Source organism: Apodemus sylvaticus, chromosome 4 (assembly GCF_947179515.1).
Source record: "Apodemus sylvaticus chromosome 4, mApoSyl1.1, whole genome shotgun sequence".
Classification (NCBI taxonomy): domain Eukaryota; kingdom Metazoa; phylum Chordata; class Mammalia; order Rodentia; family Muridae; genus Apodemus; species Apodemus sylvaticus.
Genome location: NC_067475.1, coordinates 142900134 through 142915904, shown reverse-complemented (window position 1 = coordinate 142915904; position 15771 = coordinate 142900134). Strand labels below are relative to the sequence as shown.

General features: G+C 43.9%; 1 protein-coding gene across 1 annotated transcript in view; it reads left to right on the top strand.

The window, feature by feature from the left end:
- Positions 1–15771, top strand: part of Spata16 (spermatogenesis associated 16) — a 273026-nt gene that overhangs the window by 152751 nt on the left and 104504 nt on the right. The window contains exon 4 of the mRNA XM_052178788.1: positions 10564–10648. Within this exon, the coding sequence (XP_052034748.1) occupies positions 10564–10648 (85 nt within the window). The remainder of the gene's footprint in view (positions 1–10563; positions 10649–15771) is intronic.

The following is a 15771-nucleotide window of genomic DNA, read 5'->3' as shown; positions in this document are numbered from 1 at the left end:
GTGCGTGCAGCCAAGTCCAGTGACTTGACTTTGCTCCCCAGAAACCACATGGCTTCCAAACAGTGTCCTCTGACCGCCACATATGCACCAAGGCACCAGCGCACATGTACGAATACACAAGCATGTACACATGAAGGAATATAGACATATTTATTAAATTAATGCATAAATTGTCTTAGAGACAGTCTCCAGCTCTTCAAGTAGGCACCTAGGATGACTGGTTATCTAAAGACAAAGACATTTTCTCTTTTATACGATGCAAAACCGATTCATTTTCGTCTGTGGGAAGGAGAGCCTCTTCGGGCGAGTGGAAGCTCAAAGATTCTTTTATCACTGGCCTCAGGACATGCCAGTGAGGAGCCTGGATGCGGTGACAGGTTTTCTCAGTCAGGTTCTCTGGCTGCTTGCTTCCAAAGTCTCCTGACAAGCTAGTTGGGAGCCCCAAAAAAACCCTCATTTCTTCTGTTTAAACATTCTTTCTCTGTTTATAGAGGAAGTGTGCCACACCTCCAGGAGTTAAGGAGTTGAGGAGTCGAGGTTTCCTGGGATCTCAGTTAACATACTTTCCATCAGGAGAACAAATGCAGGGCCTTTCAGAGGACTTCCGGCGTCGGCCATATTACCCTGTTAAAAAGTGGAGGGCAGATCCTGCCTTCACGCTTCCTGAGATGCCTTAGAGATTGCTTTGCGTGCTCCTTCTTGCCTAAGCCTGGTCTTCAAAAACCACAGTGAAGGAAGGAGGCATTCCAAAAGCCATCATCGAAAACCTTAGACCGTGAAGACACACCCTACCGGGAATAGCTCTGGAAGGGTGCTACTCGGCTGATAGCATCTCTTCTTTCAGTGGACAGGGGGCTGGAAATGCTTACCATCTTCAACGCCCATCAAGTGCATTGGAAATGCACACCACAACTGCAGAGCACCTGCCTAGTGATGCCCGAAATCCCACCTCTGAGGAGGTGGGAACAGAGTACCCTGGGGTCCAGCAGTTCTTGTCTACACAGCAAGTGCAAGACCAGCCTTGGCACATAAGATCCTGTCACCCACAAAAGAGAGAAAGTTACCAAGCACCTACATATACATGATCTTTTCTTTAAATTTAAAAACAACTAAGGATGGATGGCCTCCTACCTAGCAGCCTGTGTGAGACACTATGCTGGCAGGCTCCCACAGGTAGACCCTAGAGTGGCACTGTCCAGTAAAGGCTCTGGTGACAAGAGAGGCTCTGTACTGCTCAATATGGAAGCCGCAGCTACCCGGTGACTGCAGGCTACCAAAACTGGGCCTGTGAGTCTGAGGAACTGAATTAAATTTTAGATTTTCATCTATGTAAATATAATCAACCTCTTGGGGAATAATGACAATGGCTTGGTTGCCACAGGTCTGAGGAAAAAAGGCGACGTCAAGAAAACCATAAGTTACTATTAGGAATCCCAGCAAGAAAGGGTTAACCAAGGCTGTGGTGGCAGAGCGCTTGAGTGGGAGTAGGAGAGAAGACTGCAAGCAAGTGTGCTGAGGAGAAAAGCAGAGACAGCTGAGAAGCGTAGGTCACCCCCTAGGAGTTCGGATCTCACTGCATGTCGCTTGCATTTGACATTGTTAACAGAATGCCACTGTAGCCAACTGCTATATGGAAAATGATTGGGCATAAAGATGCTAGGACATGTGTGTATGTGTGTCTGTCTGTGTGTCTGTGTGTGTGTATCTGTGTGTCTGTCTGTATGACTGTGTCTGTGTGTCTGTGTGTGTGTGTCTGTGTGTATCTGTGTGCATGTGTGTGTCTGTGTATGTATGTGTGTGTGTTACTGTGTGTGTCTGTGTGTTAGAGTGAACCTGGTGGTTTGCCCCCTCTGCTCAGAATAACAGCTCCTTCTTATTAGTATGTATTTATACTCAAAGAGAATATACATTTGGGCATCAATATTAATTCATCTAAAATTAATAACATATATGCACATGAATATGTAACATGTATCATCCTGAGGAATTTTTTTAAGTACAGGGAGGAAGAAACAAGTTCTTAAGTGTGTTAAAATGGATAGAGTCTATAGTTAGCCAACATGCACGCACCCTTCTGAGTTTCTGTACCCAAGAAATAAATGGAGTAGCTGCAGGAAAAGCCCACACAGTCATCCTCAGACTCCGGCGGAGCCAATTTCCAGTTGTAATAGGAAGAAGAGGAGGGATTTAAAAGAATTAAAAAGGCAACCATAAAACCAGCTAATGGTGAGGAGAAGGAGCTACAGAGAAAGAGCAAACCAGACGGGTTAATTAATTAACCCGGCCATGTTAACACATGTTAACAAATGGTTGTGGAGATATTTAGAGTTGCTCTCCTAAAGACCTAAAGACGAGGGCCAGTTGGGTTGTGCTAGGCCTGGAGAGAGTTCTAAAGCCAGCAGATTCAAACTGCACAAGAAGCTATTTGCGGCTGGGAAATTGTGGACTCGTGAGGAATTCAGAGCAGTGTCCTTCCGTGTAGGTCTTTAAAACAGAATAGATTCTCATCAGTCTCATTTGAAGGGTTTAAGTGTGATCCTGCCTGAAGGCAAGGTGACGAAGGAAATGGCTTTTCAAGGTCCCAGCCAGTCAGCCCTGGGAGGCCACACTGAGGGCTGCTCGCTGCAGTTCTCCTTTGTTTACGCATACCTTATTGTTTCACACCACCATGTGGCCACACGCGGTACAAAGGCTGGAAATTTTGAAACCTTTCGGATATGTAAGTGTACATTCGCATGCTCTGAGAACTGCCTGGTCTGTTTGACGATGTCTCTCTGCAAACTCAGCTGGCACGGATGTGCTTGTTCCCAGGAATATTCCTGGACCGGAATTTAGAAGATGTAAGCTGCTTTCTCTATTATCAACAACAGTGTCTAATTCTTTGATTGTGCAGATCCCATCGCGTAGGAACAGGATTTGAGTCGCAGTAAGCTGAGTTGATGGCATAAATGTCTGTTACTTATGAGTGGATCTGTACCTGTGCCAGATTCCAGCCCCTTTACATTAAACAGATGCGTAGAGTAAATACATGTGACTTCAGTGACAGTTCCATAAAATGAATTCAAACAGAATATCAAAGCAATGGTAGATTTGCTTGCAGAAAAGCAATAACGGTTGACACATGACTGGAGGCATCACACTAAACATAATTGTAGATACACCACATCGGGCCAGTATGCCGCCTCGCACCTTCCTCGTTCATTTATGTGATAAACACGTCAGCATCCATTAGCATGTATTAAGCTCTCCTGTGAGCTAACTTGCATTGGGATTCATATTGGACAAATTAGGTTGTCTCTCCATTGTCACAACACCTCCACTGCCAGATCACTGTTAAATGTGGACAGTGAAATCACCCTAAGGCCAGACTGCTCCGGCTCGAGTCCTAGGAGGCTAAGGCTGGTAACCTTGGGATCTCTGTAGCACACCAATAAATAGCATAACGTGCTATTGCTAATTCAATGTGTACTTGTGTGACTACATGGCAGCTACAATGTTGACACAGGCCCTGGACACACAGCAATGACTAAAGCGGATGAAATCCTGTCCGGGTTGGGGGAGTGAATTCCAGTGCAGGCCAGATAATAACCATGAGGCTCTGCAGGCCGTGGCTTTGGAAGCTCTGTGGTGGACTTCAGTGCCGCTGTGGGCAACAAAAGGATGTGTGAGACACACACAGAGGAGTGAGCATCATGGGATGCTGGCCTACCCCTTGCTCGCAGTGGTAGGCCAGCTATAAAGCGCACACGCCAACGGTGTGCTGTTCCCTGTGTCGTGGCATGGACACATAAGTAAAATAATAAATAAATGAATAAATAAATAAATAAATAAATAAATAAATAAATAAATAAATAAATGTGACAAATAGGGACAAAGACTGGAGGAAGTAAGGTGTGTCCACGCCTCGTAGCAAGGATAGATGACACCTTGAGGAGGTATCAGTGGGATGTCTAGGCAGAGAGATTCCTGGAGAGGGTGCCAGATACAAGTTCCACAGGCAGTAGCCTGCCTGGTCGTTCTGAGGAACTGCAGCATGCAGCATGCAGCATGCAGCATGCCTACAGCAGAGTGAATTGGCCGCAGGAAATGGGGTCAAAGGCGCTGGAGAGATGGCTCAGTTCTTAAAAGCATTTACTGCTCTTACCAATGGGCTTAGAATTTAGTTCCCAGCGCCACCACCTTCAACTCTGACGGATCCAATGCCTTCTTCTTATGTTAAAGGACCCACAGACACATAGACACAATAGACAGTCACACACATGTCCATATACACATAAATCTTTTTTAAAAATATTTAAGGCAGAGAAGTGGTTAGATGACACAGGATTCAGATGTCCTTTAAAATCTGGTTTTTACTTCAAGAGATTCAAAGCCTGAAGAGAAGCCTGCTCTAACGCCCTGGCTGTAATGTTATCACTGAGACTGGATTGAAGATAGAGTAACAGAGAAACAAGTTGTCTAACTTGGGAGGCCATTGTGATAAGCCAGATAAGAGACTGTGGACCAGATAACAATGCTGGAGGTGTGCGGGGTGTGATATTCTGAAGTAGGCTACTAGGCAGAGAATGTGAGAGAAGCAGGAGTCAGGGATTTGGGGACAACTACAGTCTGGCCCAGCAATGACTCTCGCCGGCACGTCTCAACAAGAATAGAATTAGTATGTCAGACAGATGCCCACCCTTCTATGTTGATCACAGCACAAAAGCCAAGGTTTGAAATTGACCCATGCCTCCATCAGTGGGTGGATGGAAGAAGGAAAATGTGGTATAGAGGCATGTATATGACTCGGCCAGAGAACAATGAATTCCTTCCTGCTTGTCTGCAACTATGTGGGTGAACCCGGAAGGCCTTGTGCTGAGTGTGATAAACCAGGCTCTGAAGGAAAGAGCACACAGCCTTACTTGTGGAAGCAAAAGAAGTTGATTGGCTAGAAGTGTAGAGTAGCTGGATGTTAGCAGAGGCTAGAGAGAAGCTGAATGTTAACAGAGGCTAGAGAGAAGAGGAAAAGAGTGGGTAGGAGGGGCTGGTCCCCAGGTGCACGCAATAGGAAAATAAGGTTGTTCATGTCAGTACTTAGGATGGGACTACATGTTAGTAATGTAGTATAATTTCAGTTTCACAAAAAGAAAGGATTTTGAATATCTTACTACAGAGAATGACAAAAGCTTCAGTGACAGAGACACTAATTATGAAGATTTAATTATTTCACATAGATACAGTGCATATATATATATATATATATATATATCCATCAAAATATCACATTGTCCTCCATAACTTATATAATTATTATGTGTTGATAGATCTGAGAACACTACTAGGTGTTGCGGGAGAGGAAGGAAGATCAGAGTCCCACCCTGATTATGTTGCATTGGATACCAACTGAGCATCCAAGCAAAAATGTCGAGAAGTAGAGAGGCTGAGAAATTAGCTTCTGGAAGAGGCAGAAAGTGGTTCAGACTGAGGGTGTAAGTCTTGTGTCATCCATATGTATTTGGTACTTAAAGCCACGAAACCCATGTGCTCACCAAGGAAATGGAGACAAAAGGAAGTGAGGAGGCCCAAGCATTGAACCCTGGGGGTACCCCAAAAGTCAGAAAAGGAGCCTCAAGGGAATGACAGGTCATAGGAGAAAACCAGAAAGAAAGCCAAGCAGGAAGTGACATCATCCCCGTACCCAGTGCATGTCACATCCCTGTACCCAGTGCATGTGAACCACCCTGGGCAATATGGACCCTTCTAGTGACACTGGAAGAAATAGAGTCCTGCTCGCTTTCACTCAGAGAGTAATTTCACCTAGAGGGTACATGCGGCATTTTAAAAGGAGCTTCTGTTGGTATGTCTGCTTTTGTCAGGCTTCCGTAATGGAGAAGAAAGGAAGCTGTAAGGGAGGAGGTAAGGCAAGCTTAGGATAGGAAGATCGTCTTTGTGAGCCGCCAGGAGGCCTCCAGGACGAAAGGGGAATCAGAGAGGAGTGCAACCAGGAGTGGGAGAACTTCGAGTAGTTTGCATGGCAGGCTCGCTTGATTGACGTCCTGTGAGGAAGCTGGTGTCTTGGGTTCACATTCTTCCCCACAAAGAGCTCCGTGTGGTGCTCAGCTGTTACAGACTGACAGATAATGAAGTCCGAACTTCAGCAAAGGCAATGAGCTCCTATGATCTTCTGAGCAGAGAGCACAAACACTCTCGACCGGCCAGCGCATGGAATGCCTACAGTAAAACCAAGGCAGTAGTGACCCTGAGTCCAGCTGAGTGGCGTTCAGGACAGACTCCCGATGGGGAGCAGGAAGAAGAGTGGGGAATGCCTGCATTGGATTTGTATGGCAAGTCCACCACAGCCTGGGTCTCACGTGGAACATAAATCCTTAGAGACGCTCAGAGGAAGGCTCAGCTGCCTTTGCCCTTTAAAAAAAAAAAAATCAAGACACTGAAAATGCCTTATCTGTTGGCTGACAAATATCACAAGGCATAATGCTTCCATCCCTGGTCATATTTCTCCACAGACTTACCCTGCTTCCCGAGGCTGGTCTGTGGAGCTGGGCTCTGACAGGAAGCAGAGGATGGCAGGTGGTAGAAGTGTGGCCGCCGTCCACAGGGAAGTGGACGCGCTGCACAACGCTTTCCCACTTACCTCCCTATTTGAACCCATTTCTGAGCCCTATTCCTGAAGCTGGATCCCAGTGGAAGGAGGAATCGGAATACAGACTCTCTAGGATGGCAACAGACTCCCCAACTCCTAGAAAAACAGCAAGTGCTGTCCCGGGGAGTGAGTTTCTTCTACTTTTTTTTTTCTCAAAAAAAATTTTTTATTCAATATATTTTTATTTACATTTCAAATGATTTCCCCTTTCCTGGCTCCCCACTCCCCAAAAGTCCCATAAGCCCTCTTCCCTCCCCCTGTTCCCCCATCCAACCCTTCCCACTTCCCTGTTCTGGTGTTCCCCTATACTGCTGCACTGAGTCTTTCCAGAAACGGGCCACTCCTCCGTTCCATCAATTAATATGTGGATTATGCCTTGGGTATTCCACATTTCTAGGCTAATATCCACTTATCATTGAGTGCATACCCTGATTGATCTTTTGAGACTTTTGAGACTGGGTTGCCTCACTTAGTATGATGTTCTCCAGCTCCATCCATTTGTCTAAGAATTTCATGAATTCATTGTTTCTGATGGCTGAATAGTACTCCATTGTGTATATATACCACATTTTTAGTATCCATTCCTCCATTGAGGGACACCTGGGTTCTTTCCAGCTTCTGGTTATTACAAACAGGGCTGCTATGAACATACTGGAGCATGTATCTTTATTGCATGCGGGGGAATCCTCTGGGTATATGCCCAGGAGTGGTATAGCAGGGTCCTCAGGAAGTGTCATGCCCATATTTCTGAGGAACTGCCAGACTGATTTCCAAAGTGGTTGTACTATCTTGCAATCCCACCAGCAGTGGAGGAGTGTTCCTCTTTCTCCACATCCTCGCCAACACCTGCTATCTCCTGAGTTTTTAACCTTAGCCATTCTGACTGGTGTGAGGTGAAATCTCAGGGTTGTTTTGATTTGCATTTCCCTAATGACTTATGATGTTGAACATTTCTTAAGGTGCTTCTCAGCCATCCGACATTCTTCCTTGGAAAATTCTTTGTTTAGCTCCGTACCCCACTTTTTAATAGGGTATTTGGTTCTCTGGTGTCTACCTTCTTGAGTTCTTTGTATATATTAGATATTAGCCCTCTGTCGGATTTAGGGCTGGTGAAGATCCTTTTCTAATCTGTTGGTTGACGTTTTGTCCTTTTGACAGTGTCCTATGCCTTACAGAAACTTTGTAATTTTATGAGGTCCCATTTGTCAATTCTTGATCTTAGAGCATAAGCTATTGGTGTTCTGTTCAGGAACTTTTCCCCTGTGCCCATGTCCTCAAGGGTCTTCCCCAGTTTCTTTTCTATTAGTTTCAGTGTGTCAGGTTTTTTGTGGAGGTCCTTGATCCACTTGGAGTTGAGCTTAGTACAAGGAGATAAGAATGGATCAATTCGCATTCTTCTGCATACTGACCTCCAATTGAACCAGCACCGTTTGTTGAAAAGGCTATCTTTTTTCCACTGGATGTTTTCAGCTCCTTTGTCGAAAATCAAGTGACCATAGGTGTGTGGGTTCATTTCTGGGTCTTCAGTCCTATTCCGTTGATCCACTTGCCTGACATTGTACCAATACCATGCAGTTTTTATCACTATTGCTCTGTAATAATGTTTGATGTCTGGGATACTGATTTCCCCAGAAGTTCTTTTACTGTTGAGAATAGTTTTAGCTATCCTCGGTTTTTTGTTATTCCAGATGAATTTGAGAATTGTGCTTTCTAACTTTATGAAGAACTGAGTTGGGATTTTGATGGGGATTGAGTTGAATCTGTAGATCGCTTTTGGCAAGATGGCCATTTTAACTATATTAATCCTGCCAATCCATGAACATGGAAGATTTTTCCATTTTCTGAGGTCTTCTTCCATTTACTTCTTCAGAGATCTGAAGTTTTTGTGGTATAGGTCTTTCACTTGTTTGGTTAGAGTCACCCCAAGATACTTTATGCTGTTTGTGGCTATTGTGAAGGGTGTCATTTCCCTAATTTCTTTCTCAGTCTGCTTATCCTTTGAGTTATAGAAAGGCTTGCTTGAGTTGATTTTGTAACCAGCCACTTTGCTGAAGTTCCTTATCAGCTGTAGGAGTGCTCTCTTCCTAGTTTTCTATTCATCCCTTCAATTCAGAACTGACAGCTAGATGTGTTAGGTTACAGCTACCTGCATGGTGAGTTGAGTTGCTTTTGGGTCAATATGAGAAGGCTTTCCAAATACTTCTACCAGATGCAAACATCTGAACTGCAACTTTGACTCCTAATACCTATTGTTCTTATAATGTGCCCATGTTCTATACATGTTCACACTATGTCAAAGCATCCATGAATGCCTTGTCTTATTATTACAGCCTTTGGGAAGCATGACAGGATTCTTAGAAGATAATTGTCCTCCACTGAAATGTTAATATACACCTCCTTTCCAATATTCCATTCGGACAAGAAAAACATTGAGTTGAGTAATCCTCCAAATGCTGCCACTTGTGTGTTGCACTCGCATTGTTAGTGTGTTTGGTCATGTGTGTACTCATGTGTACACTTGTGTGTGTGTGTGTGTGTGTGTGTGAGTGAGAGAGAGAGAGGGGGGGGAGAAAAACAAGAGCCCACAAACATACTTGTGCATGCTTGCAGAATGCAGAAGAGGTCAAGAGATAAGCTGCTTTCTCTCACACACCTTATCCCTGAGACGGGCCCTTACTGAACATGGAACTAAGTTGACAACAAGCCTCAATGACGCCCTGTCTGCATCCACTGCTCTGCAGCTAGAGACAGATACACGCATGTATAACTATGTCTGGTTTTCATATGGATACTGGGGATCTCCACTCAGGTCCCCATGCCTGCCCCGCAAATGCTCTTACCCACTGAGCCGTCTTGCCAGCCCTATTGTTGATTTCTGAAGTCCTAATTTTTGTCTGTCCTGAGCAAGAATGTAAATGTTTAATTCTTTGAGAAAAGTGTGATAGTAAGTTTATAGATTCTGTGCCTCAGACAGCCTATATTTAGGGAAGGAACATTTCTAATTCAATTTACAGTGATGTCAAGAAACAACACGTATCTGCAGGCGAAGATAAGAAAAACACGCAGAAGTACACAGTGATAGCTCTACTTAAATAAATAAACTTTTGGTACTAGTGATTAGGTACACAGGATTATTATATGTTTAATTGGCTAACGTGACAATTTGGAATCACTTCTAGTCACATTTAATTGGATTTGCAGTCTCTGGGGAAAAAGAAATGGAGAAGCCTAGCAAAGAAACAGCCATAAAAGTAAACTGTTTTTGCAAGGGGTGCTAAGTAATGAATTAATATCCATTCCACAATAGTTTTAATATCCCCCTCAGCTTAATAAGACCAATGCAGTGTCTGTATGCTCTGGATCCAGAAGCTAATTCAATTAGACACAAAGTTGGGAGGAAGGGGTTGTCTGTTGAATTGGAGTTGGGTGGGGTTTTCTTCAGTTGTAGAAAGGCAAACTTAATCAGAGATAAATAATCTTTTAATTCAGGTAAAGTGTGAGGTGTGCTTAAATACCCACCTAATAGCTCAGAGCTGTGCTAGACTTGAAGACGTCTCAAAATCTATGTGCTCTGAAGTACAGCCCCACAAATGTAGGCCTTTGGGATCTGCTAGTCTGTACATCTCTTGAGCTTCATATAAATGAACTTAAAGAAAGCATAAGCATGTCTGGCGGCCTTTAAGCATTGGGTTTTACACATAGGTCAACCATGGAGAAGAGAGACGGCTCGTTTCCTCTTGTCTCCGTGTAACTTGAGCCGCAAAGCCACCCACTTGCTACTTCCCGAAGATGCACTTTGTTTTGGTGTCGTCACACTCCAGTTCCATATGCGCCCTGTGAGATCTCATCGCGGGTTTGTGCGTGCTGCAGTTCACCCACCAGCTTACAAATTCACGGTCTTTTACTTCTGTTCTTGTTCCGAGGAGCGCCATGATCGCTGACTACATGTTCTGGCTCTGTGGCGGCAGCGAGCACGGTGTGAGCAAGCTCATCAAACTGTACTGGCAGGTAAAAATGGACGCCCAGCTAGGGAGGGCGGAGGAGGTCTCGGAAGACCACGGGAGGCGGGGCTCTGGGCAAAGCCATCAGAGAGGTGCCGCCCATGCTAATGCACTTATGATGACGTAGACTTCTGAAACTAATTTTAAGTGCAAAATTCAGGGTTGTTTAACCCTTGGCTCGTTTTTTTAGTTTCACAGCTCAGTATAACTTTTAGACATCCCAAGAACGATGTTCCAGGCATGCTGTGACGACATCGCCTTTAAAATACATTGTGTTTTTTTTTCATACATTGTTTTTGAGTTACAAGTTTTAAAACCAAACATCTGCAGTGATATTAGTCATGGGATTTTGGATAATGAAAGGATGAGGGGTTATTAACGGGTGATATTTACCATTGAAAACTGGGCAACTGCAAGTACTCTGTCACTTGGTGGAAATTATAGCAGGTGTCCTCTCAGAGCCCAGGGAGAAGCCATCACTTCTCAGACTAGCAAGGAAAACTGAAGAGTCACAAGTTCAGTGTCCTTCCATTTAAAAGACTCAGTCAGTAACTTAGGTGTTTCCATTTAAAGACGTGAAGCTCAATTTACCTACTACTATGAAAAATAGATTTACATTTTATGTTACCCTTATTGTACTTGAGAACTGTCATCTAGATGGAAAAAGAAAAAAATAAAAGGTGGGTTTCAGATAAACAATTTTAATTCTCAAAAATGCCGTTCCTGCTAGTAATTAGATAAGTATGAAACACTAACACATGAACAAAAATAAAAAATATAAAACCAGTTGTAGGGGCCGGAGACAGGGTGAGAGCATTCGGTTCTCTGCATCTGGAAGCTCACGACCACCGACAAACCCATCCGCACTAGGACACACTACCTTCCTCTGCCCTCTGAGAGCGGCCGAGCGCATACGCAGGAACCCCACACTTATGCTCACGCATGCGCACAATATTTAAAACCATTTTTAAACTAACTGTCCAGAATCGTAGATGTGAAAACCAGCAAGCAATGTGCTGTAGCCAATGTGGACATTTGACTGATGGATCTCAAAGCAATCTTAAAAGCAGCAAGATAGGATGCAGATCTCCAGAAGGGATCAGCAAGTCTCATGTAGAGCAGCTTCCTAACAGATGCTGGGTTTGAGCTGTTCGTTCAGTAAACAAGTACATCCTGTGTGGACACTGACCTTTCCATATCAAACTAAGGGAAAGCGCAGCTAGTGTAGGTATAAACAAGATTCAGAGCCTGATACTTTTAAGCAAAAGAAGCTGTCATTCCTTTAGTATACGAAGAACATAATATCCTCATTTTATTCACCTTAAAGTAAGAAAATAATCTCCACTCAGCAATATGTACATCTTCGCAATGACAAAAATTACCATCACAGGTCTTTTATTTTGCAATTCTAGGTTAATAAGTGATATGGGAAACACGCCTTTCATTGTATTCTTTTCATTGGAAGCAACTGCGTAGTGAAAAGAGCCCCTGGATAGATGCAAAGGAGGCCAGCTCAGTTGAATTCTAACCTCAGCTAGCAACAGTAAACTCAGTCTCTGGCTTCAGGAAAAAGGACAAAAAGGACGACGGGATGCCCGGCTCCCTTGTCAGCCTCACGATGCTCCCTGACATCACAGCCTGTAGACATACAGATCATATCCACACATCCAGCTGTGAGCAGCCACTAAACAGAGCCCAGAAGGTGGCACCTGCCTGTTGCCATCTATCACTTGGGAGGCTGAGTAGAAAGATCCCGAGTTCAAGGGCTACATAATAAGAGCCTGACCCTACCCCCCAAGAGAATGGAACAGACAGGCACTATTTTCTTCTCCATTCTTAGATAAGAAGTCACTGTATCCAGGAAGGGGCGTGGGCAAGTGTAATGACCTGCACACACGGAACCTCTCTCACGAAGCCCATTCCCGTAAGCTCATTCAGAGGGTGAAAAGCACTTGCTCTATTGCAGGTGTCCCTAACACAAGAAGGCTTGACTTAGTTCTTTTTTTGCACTTCACACTTTTTCATTCACAGTACAGCATTCATCAGTTTACATGATGGTCAATGTTTTATTACAAAATAGCTTTGGTACTAGACGGTTTGCCTAAGAGAAGCTTAATCTAAGTGTTCTGAATGTACTTAAGACAGGTAAGTCCAAGCGGCAGCATTTGCTGTTAGGTGTATTGAAGGCATTTTAGTATAGATGGGAGGGGCTATTAGAACATAATACCACCGCGAGTCAAGGTGCCCCTGCTATTATATCCCTTTCCAAGTGCATAAAACCCTTACCCCTCTCATTAGCTATTCTCTTTGTAAGTCAGCACAAACTTTCAGAGTGTAAAAACCTTTAGTGCTTCCCCATCCACTCTGCATGGGTTGACCTACATACGGTCAAATACAAGAGAGCTGCTCTCTCCCATGCTTAACCCTGGGACAGCTTTCAATAGTATTAGAAACATATAGGTACCATCACTCCTTCAAGGGGCAGAAAATGGTGGGACCATCTGTGTCATATGACAGCTCACGCTGAGCCACCTCACTCTGGTTAAAGTGCGTGTGAATGTTATTCTGTGACAGAATGCATTCTTTAGTGGTAGAGCGGTTTGACAATAACTACTGAGGCCTGTGCTACAGAACACACTGGCTCTGTAGCAAGATGCCCAATCTTCTGCCACCAACCATTCTTCATGGAGAACATCTCGAAACGTCATCACAAGGCTGAGCTAAGCCTTAATAATGGGACATGCTTAGTTGGGATGATAACTGGTTATGTTGAAACAGATGCCTTATGATGTGTGTGCATGTGCCTGTGTGGGTTGCCTCACAGAGGCCACAGGATGGTGTCAAATGCCCTGGAACTAGAGTCACAAGGTGCCCAGTGGAGGTACTGAGAACTGAACTCTGGTCCTCTGGAAGAAAAGTGAGTGTTTTCTACCACCAAGCTCTCCTACTCCTAAAATGCTATTACTACAAGAACCTTAATTAGAAGCTCTGTACTACCTCCCAAGCCTCCAGCCCCTTAATGGAGGTCTAAATTGTGAAGGATTCATATAAACAAGGAGGATGAGCTCTTCCACCTCCATAGTCCTCGGCAGTGTGTTCACAACACATCCGTTTCTATGGCCTCGTCTTCTGCAATGAGATGACAGAAGATGACCCTCTCAGCACTGTTCCTTACATGGAATCTAAAAAAGGTGGAGACAAATTTTGCTGTAAAAAAAAAAAAAAAAAAAAAAAAAGACATGCAGAGAATCCCCAGGGAACTGGTACAAGCTGCCTTCAGCTCACTTCCCACCTTAATTTTTATTTTCTCAATTTTCTTCATCATCTGCAAGCTTCAGGCCTTCAAATCATAATCTCAGTACCTCCTGAGAATCAGATTCATTGACACAGAAAGAGAGGCAGAGTCAGACAGACAGACAGATGGACACACACGCGCGCACACACACACAGAGGCGTGTTTATTTATCTCATTGCATTAGAAGTTAGCCTAACCACAATCAAAACACCAAAGTAGCACTGAGAACGAATTATGACTTTTACTCTACTATAAGGTTGTAATTTTCCTGATATAAGAAGCTGAAATATTTGACATAATATCAATTTCAATGTTTCATTTTGATGACAGCAAATAGTAAATCTTGCACTAACAAAATCACCAATTGCAGATGGAGTTACTGCATTCCCATGGGTGTATAAACACTCATCAAGAAATACCAACATCTTCTATTTGAATTGGTATTGAATTGGTATCACTTCCTTTCCTTGGGCCACTGGGGTCCTTATTAGTGTGACATCATCAATTTTATCTATGCCAGCAATTTCTTCCAATTTTAAGATAAACTACTTGCCATGTGTCTATAGACTGTCCCTACTGACAACTCTTAGGATATTGTCAGTCAGCTCCAGGGCTGGAAGTTCCTAGTTATTTGACTCTAGGTGCCTCATTTAAAGTTGCCGATAAGAAAAAAGACAGGAGACAGGTCGCCCCACAGTGCTACCCATAATTGACTTCAGCATCTTCACACCAAAGATTCACCTTACTCACAAGGCTAAGATGTCAATCATCACAAAGCTATGTTCTGGAATGAACCCATTATCAAATTGGTCTAAGTTTTCTTTATTTAGAAAAATACATTAAAAACTTAGACAAACAGAATTTTTTCTAAACGTCCTTTCTTCGTAGAGGCTTCAGTGATAGGAAGGAAGTTTTCGGTGGGCTCCTGCATCTAGACAAAGAGCTCCTGAGAGGCCCCAGTGCTCTAATTGGAGCTCTTGGCTCTGAGGAAGCCAAGGACATTCACAGGAGGAGAAAGCCCTCTTTGGGGATTGTTGGAAAAGCTGTTGACACCAACACACGCCTGTGTAGAGAGCCTGACATGTGGAGCCTCTTTCTGCAGTGAAACAGTGAAGGCTGAGGCAGTGCCAACCTCACAGGTCCGCCATCTGTGCAGAGCACGCTGAGACGCCCCGCCCAATGCAAGTTGTACTTGGCATTGAAATGTTCTGCATCTCCAAACTATCAGTGGGCTGTATAGCTTCCTAAGAAAATGCACTAAAAATGTTTTCTGGTTTTGTTTGTTTTGGAATAAAACAAAGAACTGGAGTTTTCCTATTCACGTGCCCAAAGAATTCAGTGCACTAGATTGAACCACAAGGTATTCCCATGCCCTTCGGTGTTTGAGTCGTTGACTCACACCTTCTCTTTATACAGCATTATTACTGCAAACCCTTTTGTTCTTGTTATTGGGCCTAGAGGAGACATCTGCTTCTAGCACCAAAAGCAAAAAATAGCCCCAAGCCTGTTCTTGTCATAGAGTGCTTCCTTCCGTCAATTATACTGTAGTCATTCACACTTCAGATCTTTACAATTGAATCATTCGGGCACATTTGAAGTTGGCGAATACCTTTCTCATATACTCAGAGTGTCTTCATTATCCATACTCATGTGCCACTGAGTAATTGTGTGCAAGCATACAACGTCATGCTAGGGATACAGAGGTAAACAGACAGACATCACTCTGTCTTGAGGGACCACACACAGCCTCCCTCCTTGTGAGTAGTATCCCTTTCTTCAGCTCCAGTTACCCAGAGTCAACAGAGGCTTGAAAATACTACCTGGGGGCCAGGCGT